The following is a 15,878-nucleotide window of genomic DNA, read 5'->3' as shown; positions in this document are numbered from 1 at the left end:
CATGTATACGTACTTTTACACACATGCACTCATATTCACACATAATCACACGCCTACACATATGTGTGCTCTCATAGTCACACATCACACATATGTACACACATGCATTCATATCCACATACAGTAACACATGTATACATACTCTTACACACGTGCACTCATATTCACACATAATCACACACATACACATGTGTGCTCTTGTATTCACACATCACACATGTACACACATGCATTCATATCCACACACAATCACACACATGCATACACACTCACACATGTGCACTCATGTTCACACACAATCACACACATGTACACACATACATCTGCAAATAATCACACATGTGCACGTATGCATACCCACACACTCATATGTACATTCTCACACACACTCACACATACACACTCACATTTGTTCACACACACACACGTAAGAAATGAAGCAGGGTCAGAGCAACAGTAGGGTGTTTGCCTTGCATGTGGCTGACCTAGGTTTGATCCCCGCATCCCATATGGTCCCCCAGCACCGTCAGGAGTAATTCCTGAGCACAGAGCCAGGAGTTAACCCATTGCTGACAGAGCCAGGAGTTAACCCATTGCTGACAGAGCCAGGAGTTAACCCATTGCTGAGTGTGGCCCCAAACCAACCCAACATCAAAGATGCTGTAAGTAGCAGTGGTGTTGAGGGAGTAGCGACTCCTGTGCCAGCCCCTGGGGTACTCAGAGGATGGGGCCTGGAGGCTGATGGGGACCAGGTGTGGCAGGAAGGTGGTGCGGTAGCCCCTCCCCGCTCTGAGCCCGTGTCTCCCTGCAGGACATGACCTCCCTGCACCCTCTGCAGCAGCTGGTGCTGGTCCCCGGCCACTTACAGTCCGTGTCCCAGTTCCTGCTCTCTCAGACCCAGCCCGGACAGCAAGGTAAGAGCCAGGGTCCACACTGAGCTGGGCAGTAGGCGGGATGGGGTGAGCAACCCAGCCCTCCCCTCTAAAGGCGAGTCCCCCTGCCCACCCACACCAGGTCCTGGGCCTTCTTGCTCCACCCAGCCTCTCAATTCTGCACGGAGTTGGAGTGAAGGTGCAGTGGGGCGGGGCGGGGCGGGGGAGGAGCAGCCCCTCGGAACAGGCGGTTCTGCGGAAGATCCTTTGGAAACCTCCGCTTCCCTCCAGTAAGCGCGACTGGGAGGCGGTGAGTGGCTCGGCACTGCCCCCCACAGGCCAGCAGCGAGGTTGCAGGGTCTCGCTGGCCGCCCAAGGCTCGGACCTCGAGAACTTGCCTGCTTCCAGAGCTCCATGGGCCAAGAGCGCTGCAGAGTGATTTTCCCCAACCTTTGAACACGTAACCCTGCATGGGGGGCCGCTGGTGACCTGTGGGTAGCTCTGAGTGGGCTGTCTGAACCTAGACCTGGGTGATCCCTGTACTGTCCCTCTGTCACCTGCCTCCATGCGGTCCGGTCCGGCTGGAGGGTCCAGGGTGCGCCTGCGGGCCGGCTCCCTTGCTCGCCGCACCTGCCCCAAGCCCAGCCTCTCAGCAGCACGCCCCTGCCTCCTCGCTCCCCGTCCCTGCCCCGTTACAGCCCTGCATTCCCATGGCACCCGAGGGTAGCAGGATGGAGTCAGCGCGCTTGGACCTCGCAGTGTTTGTTTTGGCTAAGTCGTCCCAGAGGCTCGCAGTAGGACAGGGAGCATAGGCGCTAATTCTGTTTCCGTTTGGAAGCCTGGCCGGGAGAGGAGAGCGGTGCAGGCGCATAACGCGATCAGCGTATGAGGCAAGACAAAACCCAAACAAAACCCAGCCAGGAGAGCTGGTGCAGGGGTTAAGGCACCTTGCGTCAACCCTGGTTGGTCCCCAGCACCACATCTGCTCCCCACGCACCGCCAGGGGTCACTGAGCACAGAGCCAGAAATAGGCCCTGAGCATGGCCAGGTGTGGCCCCCAAATACAACAACAACAGGGCAGGGTGAAGGGGCACAGGGGCTGAGGTGCTGGCCTTGCACACAGCCAACTCTGGTTTGATCCCTGGCACCACAGGTGTTTCCCTGAGTGCCTCCAGGAGTGATCCCTGAGCACAGAGCCAGGCGTAAACCCAGAGTGCCATCAAGTGTACTCCCACTCCCAACACCTCCCGCTCCTCCTCCCCCCCAAAAAGAAAGAAAATTTGAAGTCAAACTCATTTATTTAAAAAAACAAAATCACTAGTTTGTGTGTCCTTGGGAAACTTAACTAACCTCTCTGAGCTCCCACTTCCTCTTTCCAGAAATAATGGTTGAATCAACTCACTGAGTCTTTTGAGAGTTACTTGACATAACACTTGGGGTCCTGCCTCAGAACGCAATCAGGACAATGAGCCACTTCCCGGCTCCCAGCGCCAGCAGCTTCCCTTAAGAACCCTCTTGCCTATTTATTTCCTAGAAAGGACAAATCCAGCCCAGCTTCCTCAGACCGAGGCACATGCTACCCCTCGGTCCCCTGAGCCACAGTACCCCGAGGCAGAGTGATGGGGGTGAGCCACCTCCACACCAGTTGGTGGCCTGGTGGCCTCACTGGTACAAGGGGACAGAACTGGCTGTGGCCTTCTTAGGAGGGGGCAGGGGGTGGTGAGCACCCCAGCCCAGGCGCCTGCAGAGGCGGGAGCGTGCCCGTCCAGCTGACCCTCGCCTGGCCTGGCCTTTGCCATCCTCCCTCAGCCCTTCGACCCCCGCTTGCTTCCGCCTGGCCCTTTGGCCAGTGCCCACTGCCCTCTGGGTTTCTCTGTCCCGTCCACCCCCTTGGCATCCCTCAAGCCTGCAGCTTGGGCTTTGGCGCCGTTCCAGCCTCTTCTGCAGGCGGAAGGGTATCTCAGCGCTCCAGCAGGACCCCCGCCCCAGCCCTCCCAGCCCTCCCCCGCCTCACCGCCTTCCCTCCCGCCCCCGTCTCAGCCCTGCTCCCGCCTGGGCCTCTGCAGACAGGCAGGCAGGCAGAAGGACTGGTTTGGGGACTGTGTTTACATCTGTTTATGCCTGTGTCTGGCTCGCCCCCGCCCGAGTGTGGCAATGCCTGGCAGTGCCCGTGGGGGCCTCTGCGGAGGGCTCGAGGTGGGTTGAGGGACCTGATTAGGTGGCAGGGGTGGGGCCGCCTCTCGTGGTTCCCGGGTGCCCGTGTCTGCCTTCCTGGGACGGCCTGGATTCATTGTCTCTGTTTCTTTGTCCCTGCCAGGTCTGCAGCCAAATCTCCTTCCCTTTCCGCAGCAGCAAAGTCCTCTCCTCCTCCCGCAGACGGGGCCCGGCCTGGCGTCCCAGGTAAACAGCCGCCCGTTTCCTCTAGGAATGGCCTAGTTTCCCCCCACCCCTGCTGGCGCGCTGGCCCGTGGGAGCAGGAAACAGCTGGGAGGAGCCCCGTGCACCTGTGGGGGAGCCCGAGGACCAGGTTTCAGAAGCGAAGGCCCCTCCACACCCACCCTGCTCAGGGCCTGGCCCCCTGCCCTTCCTGTGGGCACTCAGATGCCCACCAGGGAGGCGAGCCCATCAGCCTGAAGTCCCAGAGGCAGAACTGTCTGGACAGCATTCAGCACATAGGGGATCCCAGGGGGGTTGAACTCATCACCGTATACCTGCAAGGTCTCAGAGCAGAGGCCTCAAGCTACCCACCAAGCTGTTTGTCCAGGCACCCTCTACCTTTTTTTTTTCTTTTTTTTCTTTTTGGGTCACACCCGGTGATGCACCAGGGTTACTCCTGACTCTGCACTCAGGAATTACTCCTGTTGGTGCTCAGGGGACCAGAAGGAATGCTGGGAATCGAACCCAGGTCGGCCACGTGCAAGGCAAACACCCTACCTGCCGTGCTATGGCTCCAGCCCCCACCCTCTACTTTAGACAGGCCTCGACCGCAGGCACCTGGGTGGCTGCCAGCGGGGTACGGCGCCCAGGTGCTAGGGAGAAGGGACTCCTCCTTCTCCTCTGGTCAGTAGCATCCTCTGCCCCTGAGTGGCAGCCTGAGCGGCCACCGAATCTTCCCCCCACCTCCCAACCCCGCTGCGGCTGTGGGCAAGGATCTCGGCTGAGCTGTGTCTACGGATGGGGACTGCGAAGGTCCTACTGGGCCCTTCTCTGCGCTGAGATCCCCAGCGGTCATCGCGGTCCAGCCTGAAGTGACTCTGGGAGTGCAGAGGGCGCCCTCTAGTGGCCAGATGGGCGCACAGCGTCCTCTCTGCAGCTTCCTGGCTGTTCCCCTCGTTGGTTTTCATCCAGAAGAGGATTTAGAGCGTTGTTCTGGGTCCCCTCTCTCTCCTCATGGTGTCAGAGCAGGGAAAGACCAGAGACAATCTTCTCAGAAGTTTCCTCAGGCCTCCCCAGGGACTGGGGTGCTGGAAGACAGCTCCCAGGACAGGTTTAGGCCTTGGGACCGGGGATAGAGGGGGCACATGCGAGGATAGAGGATTGAGGGGGCGTTGGGTCAGTGCAACTGTGTAAGTGAAGGGGAATAAAGAAGGTCCAGGGGGCGCCCGAGTCCTTGCCGGATAGAGAGCAATGCAGTCCCGACAGGGGGTGCTGAGGATCTGATCTGACATCCCCCAAAGCACGGCCAGCTCTGTAATCATTTCGCATCCTGTTCTCCCCCAAAGACCCTTCATCTAGGGGAAATGCCTCCACTGTGTGCCAAGACACAAACAGACACTCATAGTATAGGGGGAAGGCGCTTTCATTGCACGTGGCTGACCCCAGTTCAATCTCCAGCATCACATACAGTAGCCCAAGCACTTCCGGAAGTGACCCCTGAGCAAAGAGCCAGGAGCAACCCCTGACCATCGCTGGGTGTGACTCTCCCCAAAAAAGAGGGGTCAGATAGTGCAGGGGTTAAGGCACTTGCCTTGTGTACGGTAGATCTTGGTTTGATCCCCAGCGTCCCATATGGTCATCTGAGTGGTCTCTGAGCACAGAGCCAGGAATAATCCCTGAGCACCCACCGGGTGAGTCCCCCAGAACAGAAAGGAAATGAAAATAAAACGGGGCTGGTGCCATAAAATTAACCCCCTTCTTGAAAGAGAGTAAGTTGGGAGAGAGAAGGGAGATTGTTTAGTAGGTGGAGACTGTGGGCTGCGGCCCCTTGGCCTGGGCATCTCCCCACTGTTCTGCTCCCTGGGCCTGGATGGACACCCCCTGGGCTCTGAGGGTCAGGGCTTGTCCTCTCTGAGTCCATTAAAGAAAATGCTCCCCTGCCCAGCAAGCAGGACAGGAAGTGTGTTCAGAGAGATGGCGGGACTTTTATTTAAAATACAGACAGTGGTCAGCGAGTAAAATGGGCATTTCCCAGGAAGTTCTTCTATTAAGAAATGAGGCTGGGGGGGCCCTCAGGGAGCCTCTGTGGGACGAGCAACACCCCAGGACGTGGCTGCAGCTTTCCAGCGCCGTGCAGAGGTGTGGCGGGATCTTTGTAAACTGCCCCGCCAGCTCCTTTTACAGTGGGAACCGCAGAGGAGGAAGTTACCTGAGAACCACATGAGTCAGACCCAGTCCAGGAGCCGCCTCCCTGTACCCTGACAGGGCTCGGACCCCGAGCGACTGCCCTGGGCTGCCCCTGGCAGGAGCTGCCATGTCCTCTTAAGTTTGAGACCCAAGAAGCTGCAGGCTGGGGGTGTGTGTATGGCTCTGCAGCCTCTGACCTGTGTGTGTGTGTGTGTGTGTGTGTGTGTGTGTGTGTGTGTGTGTTCCCTCCCAGGCAGCTGCACGCCCTGGGCTGCCGGGGCCCTCTTTAGAGCCCCATCTGGAAGCACCCCCGCACCTCCCCGGGCCCAAGCACCTCCCCGGCGCTGGAGGGGCCGATGAGCCCAGTGACCTGGAGGAGCTGGAGAAGTTCGCCAAGACTTTCAAGCAGAGACGCATTAAGCTGGGCTTCACCCAGGTTCGGTTTGGGTATTTGTCTCGGAGAGAGGGGGAGACATGGAGAGACTTGGGCTGACTGAGGTGGGGCATAAGGTTCCGGAGGGGGTGGTGGGTTGGGAGGCCAGTCCCTGGGGACTTTAGACTTCCCCAGAGCTGGGGGCCTGCGTTATCAGGAGGGAAACAGACTTCTGGGGGCAGGAGGAGGTTGGAGCCAGAGCCAGAGCGGGGCTGGGGCTACCCCTGCTCTGGGGAGAGGAGCCCTGTAGCTGGGCTGATGGTGGTTGCTAGAAGGTTCTCTGCATGTAAATGGAGGTGGGGGGATGCCCAAGGATGAGGACACCTGGCTCAGTCCTCCCTCCCGGCCCCCCTTCCCCGCAGGGAGATGTGGGGCTGGCCATGGGGAAGCTCTATGGCAACGACTTCAGCCAGACGACCATCTCGAGGTTCGAGGCCTTGAACCTGAGCTTCAAGAACATGTGCAAGCTGAAACCGCTGCTGGAGAAGTGGCTCACGGACGCCGGTGCGGGCGCCAGGCGCGGGACACGGGGTGCAAGTGCGGGGGTGCACGGGGCACGGGGCCCGGGGCGCATGAGTGCGGGCGCAGGGGTGCCGTGTTGGGAGCGGGGGCCCTTCCTCCCCTCCCCACCAAGAAGGGCAGCGGGTGGGGCCCACGCTCTTGGCTGGATACCTGGGGGGTTCACTGCAGAGCGCGTGGTCAGCCACAGGGGGACCCTCTGCCCTGGAACAGGAAATGGGGGGATGGGCGGCTCCTGGGGACTCAGGATGTTTGGGGAAGGATTTCCTCCTTCCTGGTGTCACCCCTGCGGGATGCAGGCTCCTTCCGGAGGGCCCCGCCTGTGCTCAGACTGCTGTCCCCTGAAAGAAGGGCGGGTCCTCCCACCAGCCCTGCCTCCAAGACCTCGGTGTGGGTGCTCTGCCTGCACCCACCCAACCCTTGCGCCGCGTCCCGCATCCAGGGGGACCCTTGCGAGAGCAGGGAGACCCTTGTGCATCCATGGGGACCTTGCGTCCAGGGGGATGTTTGGGCGTCCAAGGAGACCCTTGTATGTCTGGAGGACCCTGACGCGTGTGTGCCCAGGGGACCCTTGTGTGTCCAGGGGGGCCCTTTCGCTGGCCCCGAGGAGAGAGGCAGCATTTCTGGACGGTTCTGACCCCCTCCCCTCTACTGGCCTGACCTGAGCTCCCCTGTGCCCCCTGCAGAGTCCTCTCCCTCAGACCCCTCTGTCAGCTCCCCCAGCTCCTACCCTACCCTCAGCGAAGTGTTCGGAAGGAAACGGAAGAAACGGACCAGCATCGAGACCAACATCCGCCTGACCCTGGAGAAGAGATTTCAGGACGTGAGCAATGCTGGGGCAGAGCAGGGGGTGGGGCCACGCCAATTAGCACCCACCCTTCACATCACACCCCTGCCCCAAGGAAGGCTCCGGGTGCCCAGGGGTTGGGCTGAAAGTCTGCCCTTCACCCCACATTCCCACTGACATCTCTAGTGCTGGTGTCCCTTTCTCTCACTGGGAGAGAGCCGGAAACAGGAAATGGGCGTCCCGGGCGAGTACCCGCAGGGAAACCAGTCCAACCCTGGCTGGAACATTTTCTTTCCTCTGCCGTGTCTTGCTTGGATCAAACGACACATATGTCCATATGCGAAAAATAGTGGGATGGACGGGTAGATCCAGCATCAGGTGCCTTCTCGGTGTATCTCCTTGCATTTCTGTTCTGCACCCACCATCACATCTCCAGCTGGGGATGGGGCTGGAGGGATAGTACCCAGGTCTCATCCCTAGCACCCCATATGGTTCCTTAAGCACTGTCAGAAGTAATGCCTGAGTGCAGAGCCAGGAGTGAGCCCTGAGCATCACCGGGTGTGACCCACAAACAAACAAACAAATTGCCAGGATCCTCTTCTGGCCAAGAGGGTTTTGGAGTTTGGGGCAAACCCCACATGGAAGCTAAGAATGCCAGCTCTGTGCGGTGGGGGCCGGGGGCAGATGTGGAAGGTGTGTTATGGCACGTGTTGGGGTCATGGGCAGTTGGCTGCATCCTGGGGAGTGGGTGCTGGCCACAGACCTTCCCAGGGTGCCAGGGGAAGGAAGGGTGCAGGAGGGAGGAAAAGGGGCCCGAGATGAGAGTGAAGGCAAGCGTGGTCATGGGTCTCGATACATGTGTGAGATGCATGTACATATACACGTATCTGCTGCTATCGGGGTGGGTTGACACTCGTTGACCTCATCGTTTATTTATTGGGCAGTGCCGGGGTCAAACCCAGGGCCTCACGCATGCCTCCCACTGGGCCACATCCCAGGCCTCCTTGCCTGTTTTGTTGAAGTGGAAACGGATATCAGGTCATGACAAAGAACCACGAAGGTGGGGAGCACAGGGTTGGGGATTTCCTGCCCCGCATAACTATAAACAGATTCCTCTTTTCAGAAACTTCTCCAGACAAATCTTTGTTTCTGGAGCCTGCAGTCTGAGTCAGACCCAGTGCCTGTGTACACAGATTTTTCATCTAACCTTCACAATAATTCCATGTAACAGGCATCATTATTTTTACTTCACAGGTAAAGGGAAAAAAACATAAAGCCTATAAACCATTCTTCAGCTATTTGGGGGAGGTGGTTGGTTATTGGCTCATATCCAACAGTGCTCGGGGTGACTCTTGGCTCTGTGCTCAGAAGTGATCCCTGGCAGTGCTTGAGGAACTGTATGGGATACTGGGGGTCAAACCAGGGTCAGCTGCGTGCATGGCAAGAGCCTTTTCTCCTTACTGTCTCTCCAGCCCCGTATTCTTGTTTTTTTGTTTTTGTTTGGGGGTCAGGCCTGGCAGTGTTCAGGGCTTACTCCTGGCTCCGCACTCAGGAATCACTCCTAGCAGTGCTCAGGAGACCATATGAGATGATGGGGATCGAACCCGGGTCACTTGCGTGCAAGACAAGCACTCTCCCCACTGTGCCATGACTCTGGCCACTCCAGCCCCATATTTATTGCTTTTGATCCTGCAACCATGGAACACATGTCCCCTTCTCGAATTCTTTTTGTTTCTTTGGATTTTGGTTTTGTTTTATTTTTGGAGGGGGGACTCCCTAGCAGTGCTCCAGAGGTCCCTCCCAGAGATTCTTGGCTAGCCTGGCCTGTGGTTCTGTGTAAGGACTGAGGATCTGGTGATGCTTGGACCCTGCAGTGCTGGGGTTGACACGCTCCTCCCGGCCCCGGCAGCACTCGGGGTCTCCAGGGCTGCCCCTGTTAGTGCCTGAGGAAGTCGCCCCAGCCCCCACCCTTGGTTCTTGAGTGACCCCCATCTCCCTTGTCTCTGGTCTCCACAGAACCCCAAGCCCAGCTCCGAGGAGATCTCTCTGATCGCAGAGCAGCTGTCCATGGAGAAGGAGGTGGTGCGGGTCTGGTTCTGCAACAGGCGCCAGAAGGAGAAGCGGATCAACTGTCCGGTGGCCCCGCCCCTCAAGGCCCCCATCTACAATTCCCGCCTGGTGAGTGGCTGGGTCCAGCAGCTGGGACGATGCGGGGGATGGGGAGGCGGGGCAATACGGGGGCGGAGGGGGGCCTCGGCAAATTGTCTCTGCACTCTGGGGAGGAGAGTGGGGTCCCTGAGGGGGGTGGGCAGCAAATAAGGAAGCAAAGAGAGACAGCAGATACAAAACACACTTGCAGCCAGAGCAATGGCACAGGGGCCAGTATGCAGAGACCCCGGTTTAATCCCCAACACCACATAGGGACCCCTGATTCCCGCAGGGGGTGACCCTCGAGCACGGCACCAAGCCAGGAGTAAGCTCTGAGCTCTGCTGGGTGTGGTCTCCCCCCCTTGGATGCAGTAAAATGAAATAAAGTCTGGAAAAATGGAGAAGACCCAGGGGCTAGGAAGAGACGACAGCTCTGTGACCCGGGCTCAGAACGGACCTTCTTTGAGAAGGTGACGTCGGTGCAGAGCCCTAAGTGCTGAAAGGGATGAGGAGGAAAGTTCCGGAAAGAGTGTCCTGCCAGGGGCTGGAGCAATAGCACAGCAGGTAGGGTTTTTACACTGCACGCAGCCTACCTAGGTTCGATTCCCAGCATCCCATATGGTCCGCCAAGCACCACCAGGAGTAATTCCTGAGTGCAGAGCCAGGAGTAACTCCTGTGCATCGCCGGGTGTGACCCAAAAAGCAAAAAAAAAAAAGAGTGAAAACGGCCTGGCCTGTTTGAGCAGCAGTGAGGAAGCCGTAGCCAGGGTGGGGGAAAGAAGAGGTGAGGTTGGGGAGGTGGCAGGGGGAGGAAGAGGGAGCGGACCCCTGGCTTGGAGCTGCTATAGTCTTAGCTGGGGCGGCAGGTCTGGACCCCACCCAACTCTCCCACCCTCCCACAGTTGCAGCCCTCAGGCTGACGGTGGCAGAAAGGTGCGAGGGAGGTGGCCGAAAGGCCGGATTCTCAGTATCCCTCCCCGGGCACCGATGGCTCGTGCGGAGAGCACGGAGAAACGAAGCCAAGATAACTGGAAGGGTTTTGGCCTGGGCAGCATCTGGCAGGCGCATGTTTGAGTTGATCAAGCCTTGCAGGAGGGACCGCTCCGAGGGGGCGGGCTGGCATGCGGCCTGGGAAGTTTGTCCAGGAAGGACTCAGCTGACGGTTACAGCCGTGATTCTGGCCTTCGGGGAGCCGCTGGGGCTGGGAAGAGCTGGGAGTTCCGGCAGAACTGGGTGTTCGGAGAGGAGGGAATGTCTCCTCCGTCTCTGGGGGCGATGATGGTTGAAGGGGGAGGGGGTGGAGGGATGAGCGCTCATCCCCCAAATAGTTCCGCTCTGAAGGATGGGAGTGCCTCGTCGGGCTGGCCGTGGCTCCTGCTGGACCCCACGCCAGTGGCATCTTCCTGGAGCATGACTCAACTGGTGCATGTAGACCAGCCTCTGAGCAGATAGAACGGATCCCGAGATCTGTAATACTTGGCCCCATCTTGGAGGATCTCGCTGCCTAGCCGAGGAGACAGACAAATAAACAGAAGGTAAACAGCAGCGAATTTCTCTGGGAGGACTTGGACTGAGCAGCTGACAAGGCCTCAGGAGACGGTGGTCAGGGAAGTGGTCCTCGGGGAGCTAATTAATCCCTTCCCCGAGTCTGGAAGGACCAGAGGAGTGACGAGGCAGAGAATCTGGGGAGAGTGGACACGGGCTAAGGCATGTGGAATGAGGGGTTGGGGGAGCCACTGACCACCCGGGGTCCCACTCCAGGGATCACTGGAGGTGATTGGGCATTGGGGGTCACTGAAGGACTTGAAGCAGGACACTGGCTCGATCTCATTCACTGGGGAAAATGGGCTCCCTGAGGTGGCACACGGCGTCTGGAGAGGTGTGAGATGAGTCACAAGGAGACCAGTTAGGATTACGATGGGCGGGCAGCATGCCAGGAGGAGATAATGGGGACTGAGGCCACAGGGGGAGATCCAGGAGACAGGGAGAAGAGGCCTTGGTTGGTCGTGGCTAGGACGTTGAAGGCGGGCTGGGGACAGAGAGAGCCAGGATGGCGAGAGCGCCTCCGGGGTGACTCAGTATCCAGGCTGGGCTGATGAGGGAGGTGGGGGCGCCAGGGACCAAACACGCCAACACGGGAGGGGCAGGGCTGGGTGTCGGAAAGAGTGATATTTTCTTGCGTGACACCCTCGGGCTGCCCCAGGGACACCACAGTGGGCAGGTCCCGGCGCTGGGATGTGTGAGTGGGAGGTCAGGGATGGAGAAGTGGGTGTGGGAGGGAGCGTATGGGTGGGACTGCAGAGTGAGGGGGTGCCCCCCAGGCTGTCTGCACAGAGGAAGCAGAGAAGAGAAAGTGTGGCATCACTTGCCCCTGGGGAACACCAGCATTTGTGGGCTGGACAAAGGCAGACTCTCTGCCCTTGACCCTCGAGGGCAGAAATGGACCTTTGAAGGCAAGAACTTGCACTGAGGTAGGAGTGGGGGGTGCTGGACCAAGTACACCAGGAACAAAGATGGGGATCCCCAGTTGGAATGGAGCCCAGGAAGATGGACTGAGGGATCTCCCCAAGTCCAGGGTATTGGGGGACTTCTCCTAGGAACTCCAGGAGAGCAAGTGGACATCAAGAAGGGAGGGGAGGGGATGGGGCAGGGGAGAGGCTCCAGAGAGAGGGAGCTGTGTGCAGAGGGCCCAAGGCTGGGCTGGAACCCGGGCACTGAAGCGGGGTGAGAGGGCTAGAGAGGTAGGCGGGGGGACCCCACTCAGGGTGTTGTCAGCTGGAAAGAAATGGGACCAAGTCCTCAGTCCTCCTCAGAAGCCTTAATGACTCAGGGAGGTAGATTTGGGTTTGGGTTCTGACCCAACTTGCATGAAACAGAGAAGGGGTTGGGCGCGTGTCTAAAGGGTCGGGAGCCCCACACTCGGTATTGTCATCATTTGCTTGGCATGTTTGCTGAGCACCTGCACTGCAGGGAGCACTGGGGATGAGAGCACCATTGAGGGCAGCAAGGGGAGTTGGCAAATGCTATCACTGGGGCAGTCCCGGGGCCTGGAACAGGTTCTTGTCCCGAGGAGCAATCTCTCAGCTAGACAGTCTCTAAGATGATACAGGCAAAGCCAGAGTAAAAAGAGGAACAGAACAGTGGTCAAAGTGGAAATTCAGGGGCCCGAGCGACAGTCCAGTGGACAGGGTGTTTGCCTTGCATGGGGCCGACCCGGGTCTGGTCCCAGAATCCCATGCAGTCCCCCGAGTCCACCAGGAGTGCTGCCTGAGTTCAGAGCCAGGAGTAAGCCCTGAGCACCGCTGGGTGTGACCCCCAAACAAAAACCAAAGAAGACCTGGATGTAGACACGGGCAAGTTTGCAAGCGCCTGGCCCTGCTCCAGGAGGAAGCAGGAGTGCTGGTCACAGTGACTAAATGCGTTGTTTATCTCAGAGCAGCAACAGATGCCCGGGGTGCGCCCCAGGCGGGGAGAGGAGCAAGAGTTACCGATTACATCTTTGGGGCACTGCCCCACACACCTGGCTCCACCCTGGTGACCCCACCTCCCACCCCTGCGGGACAAGGATGCTCATATCACAGGAAGGTGGATGGCGGCCGTGAGAACTTAGCTGCGGCACGCGGGGAGGGGACACTGCCAGCTGGGGAGGGAAGGACCGTGGCCAAAGCACCCAGAGCACGCCCCTCTTTGCATCCTTTGGAAATTTGCTCAGACCTGCTGGGGAAGCCTGAGAAGACTCCGCAGAGAGGAGCGGGCGGATGTTCGCTGCCGCCCAGCTGTGGCTGTGTCTTGAGACATCAGTAGCCTGCAGCCGCGTCCTGGAAGGGAGGGACGTGACAGGGACCTGCCCGAGACTCTGCGGGCAGTTAGCGCTTTATGAGTACTCACGCCATACGTCCTTTACAAAAGAGATCTACTCATCTGCCCGTCCATCTGCCAGTCATTCGTTCATTCATTGATCAATTTCTTTGCCCATTTGTTCACTCATTTGTCCATCCTCCACCCATCCATCCATCCATCCATCCGTCTGTTCATTCATCCTTACATTCATTCTTTCATCTATCCATTTATCATTCATTCATCCACCTAGTCATTTATTCCTTTGTCCATCCACCCAGTCATTTATTCCTTCATCCATCTACCCCTCCATTCATCCATCCACCCCTCCATCCATCTGTCCCTCCATCCATCCATCCACCCACCCATCCACCTATTCGTCTACCCTTCCAATCCCCCATCCACCCACCCACCCCTCCACTTATCCATCCATCCACCCACCCACCCAAATACCCGTCCACCCACCTACCCATCCACCCATTTATCTACCCCTCCAGTGCCCCATCCATTCATCCATCCATCCATCCATCCATCCATCCATCCATCCATCCATCCTTTCATTTGTTGTTAGAACCACACCCAGCAGTGCCCCTGGGACCCTACAGTGGCAGGATCAAACCCAAGGTTTTGCTCACACAGTTATGGGCTCTGCTACTTGAGTCCCTGCCTCAAAACTTAAAATTTCAGGGCTGGGGAGATGCTCAAAGGGCTGGAACACATGGTTTCTACGCGGGAGGCCCGGTTTCCACCCCAGCACTGCCTAATCCTTCTGAGCAACACAAGGCCAAGGGGTGGTCAGGGAGGACCCACTAAGCACTGTGGAGCGTAGCCTCAAGAGAAGAAAAAAGACAAAGGACCCATCAGGGCAGAGTCCCTGCTCTCGGTCCCAGGGGCGTGAGCGGATGAGGCCAGGTCCCCGCAGAGCAGAGAGGGTTTCCTCCGTGGCGTCTGACTCTGACCGCGTGGGGGGTGGGGATCTGGAGGGGAGATACCAGGCCCATCAGCTCTCCTCTTCCCTCCCTGATCTCTGAGCCAGTGGCGCTGTGAGGTCTGAGACCGAAGTCTCCCTCCCGTGACCTTGTGTCAAGTCCAGGCTCTCCCCTGCACATGCCCCGGTGCTGGGCGTTGGGGTCAAGGGGGCTGGGAAATGGGTAGGCCCAGGAGCACTTGCCCTTCGACGTCCCCTGGGACTTCTATCCCTAAGACAACTCCAGTGAGGCTGTTTCCCTGGCACGATGCCCTGCCCGGGCTGGGCAGCAAAGTGACTGGGGAGCAAGGCAGTGTGGGGGTCTCCCCAAAGGGAGCCTGGGCTGTGGGTTTAGAATTTTGAAATCCAGGATTTGACTCCCTTGACTCTGCAGTCTGGGGAGGGGGTGAAGGGGTGAGGGAGGCGAGTCCCCAAAAAGAAGCTCCTGCTCCCGGCTAGAAGGGGGTGCAGGACGGGGTGAGGCTTGGTTGCGGCCCCAGGGCATATCACAGGCCTTGCAGTGGGGGCCTGGGGTCTGATCCCAGACTCGATTCCCCCCACTGAGGCACACGAAGCTGCAAGGATACGCAGGGACACTCACTGGCTTCTCTCCCCTTGCAGGTCTCTCCCTCGGGCTCGCTGGGTGCCCTCCCTGTCCCTCCGGTCCACAACGCCCTGCCTGGAACAGGTGAGCTTGCTCGCACTTTCCAAACAAGCCCCACATCATCACTGCAAATAGGTTCCCCAAAGCTAGGCCGCACCCCAAGGGCACGAAATGATGGGGAAGGGGAGCCTCCAGTAACTTGGGGGACCCTTTCTGTTTATTCACTCAAAGGAGGCCGGTTTTGTGGGTGGTGATTGTGCTGGATGATATTTTTTTCTAGAAAGGGCTGGAGCGATAGCACAGCGGTAGTGCGTTCGCCTTACAAGCGGCCAACATGGCCGACCCGAGTTCGATTCCTCCGCCCCTCTCGGAGAGCCCGGCAAGCTACCGAGAGTATTCGATATGCCAGACACAGTAACAACAAAGTCTCCAATGGAGACATTACTGGGCCCGCTCGAGCAAATCGACGATCAACGGGAGGGCCTTTACTTTTACTTTACTAGTAACAACAAAGTCTCCAATGGCGACGTTACTGGGCCCGCTCGAGCAAATCGATGATCAACGGGAGGGCCTTTACTTTACTTTACTTTAGAAAGGGCACGGTGGGCCAAATAAATTTAGGAAGCACAAAGGGTCGGACTTTGGCCTGGAAAGGCACCTAGTGAGGGCAGCCTCCCAACGTTTCAGAGGTGAACACGTTTGGTGCCAGGAGGAAACGGGTTTCCGGATCCAGGAAGTGTGGGAGAGGCTGAGTTGGGCAAGTCCCAATGAGTGTTTCATGGCTGAGAGAGAGGACAGTGGGGTTCTGGTGTGGTTTTTTGCATGCAGTGGACCTGGGTTTGATCCCTGGCAACTCATGTAGTCCCCGAGCCCGTCAGGAGTGCTCCCTGAACACAGTCTGGTATGATCCTAAAACAAAAAGAAGAAAAGGAAGGAAAAAAGAAAGAAAGAAAGAAAAAAAGAAGGAAGGAAGGAAGGGGGGCTGGAGCAATAGCACAGTGGGTAGGGCGTTTGCCTTGCACGCGGCCAACCCGGGTTCAATTCCCAGCATCCCATATGGTCCCCTGAGCACCACCAGGGGTAATTCCTGAGCGCAGAGCCAGGAGTAACCCCTGTGCATCGCTGGGTGTGGCCCAAAAAGCAAAAAA

General features: G+C 58.2%; 1 protein-coding gene across 1 annotated transcript in view; it reads left to right on the top strand.

The window, feature by feature from the left end:
• The window catches only part of POU2F3 (POU class 2 homeobox 3), a 75,240-nt gene that overhangs the window by 55,693 nt on the left and 3,669 nt on the right, over nucleotides 1–15,878 (top strand). The window contains exons 5-11 of the mRNA XM_056108182.1: nucleotides 812–914; nucleotides 3,190–3,272; nucleotides 5,689–5,871; nucleotides 6,231–6,372; nucleotides 7,074–7,210; nucleotides 9,191–9,352; nucleotides 14,748–14,814. Of these exons, the coding sequence (XP_055964157.1) occupies nucleotides 812–914; nucleotides 3,190–3,272; nucleotides 5,689–5,871; nucleotides 6,231–6,372; nucleotides 7,074–7,210; nucleotides 9,191–9,352; nucleotides 14,748–14,814 (877 nt within the window). The remainder of the gene's footprint in view (nucleotides 1–811; nucleotides 915–3,189; nucleotides 3,273–5,688; nucleotides 5,872–6,230; nucleotides 6,373–7,073; nucleotides 7,211–9,190; nucleotides 9,353–14,747; nucleotides 14,815–15,878) is intronic.

Source organism: Sorex fumeus, unplaced genomic scaffold (genome assembly GCF_029834395.1).
Source record: "Sorex fumeus unplaced genomic scaffold, SorFum_2.1 ptg000198l, whole genome shotgun sequence".
Taxonomy (NCBI): Eukaryota; Metazoa; Chordata; class Mammalia; order Eulipotyphla; family Soricidae; genus Sorex; species Sorex fumeus.
This window is presented reverse-complemented; position numbering and strand designations above follow the sequence as displayed.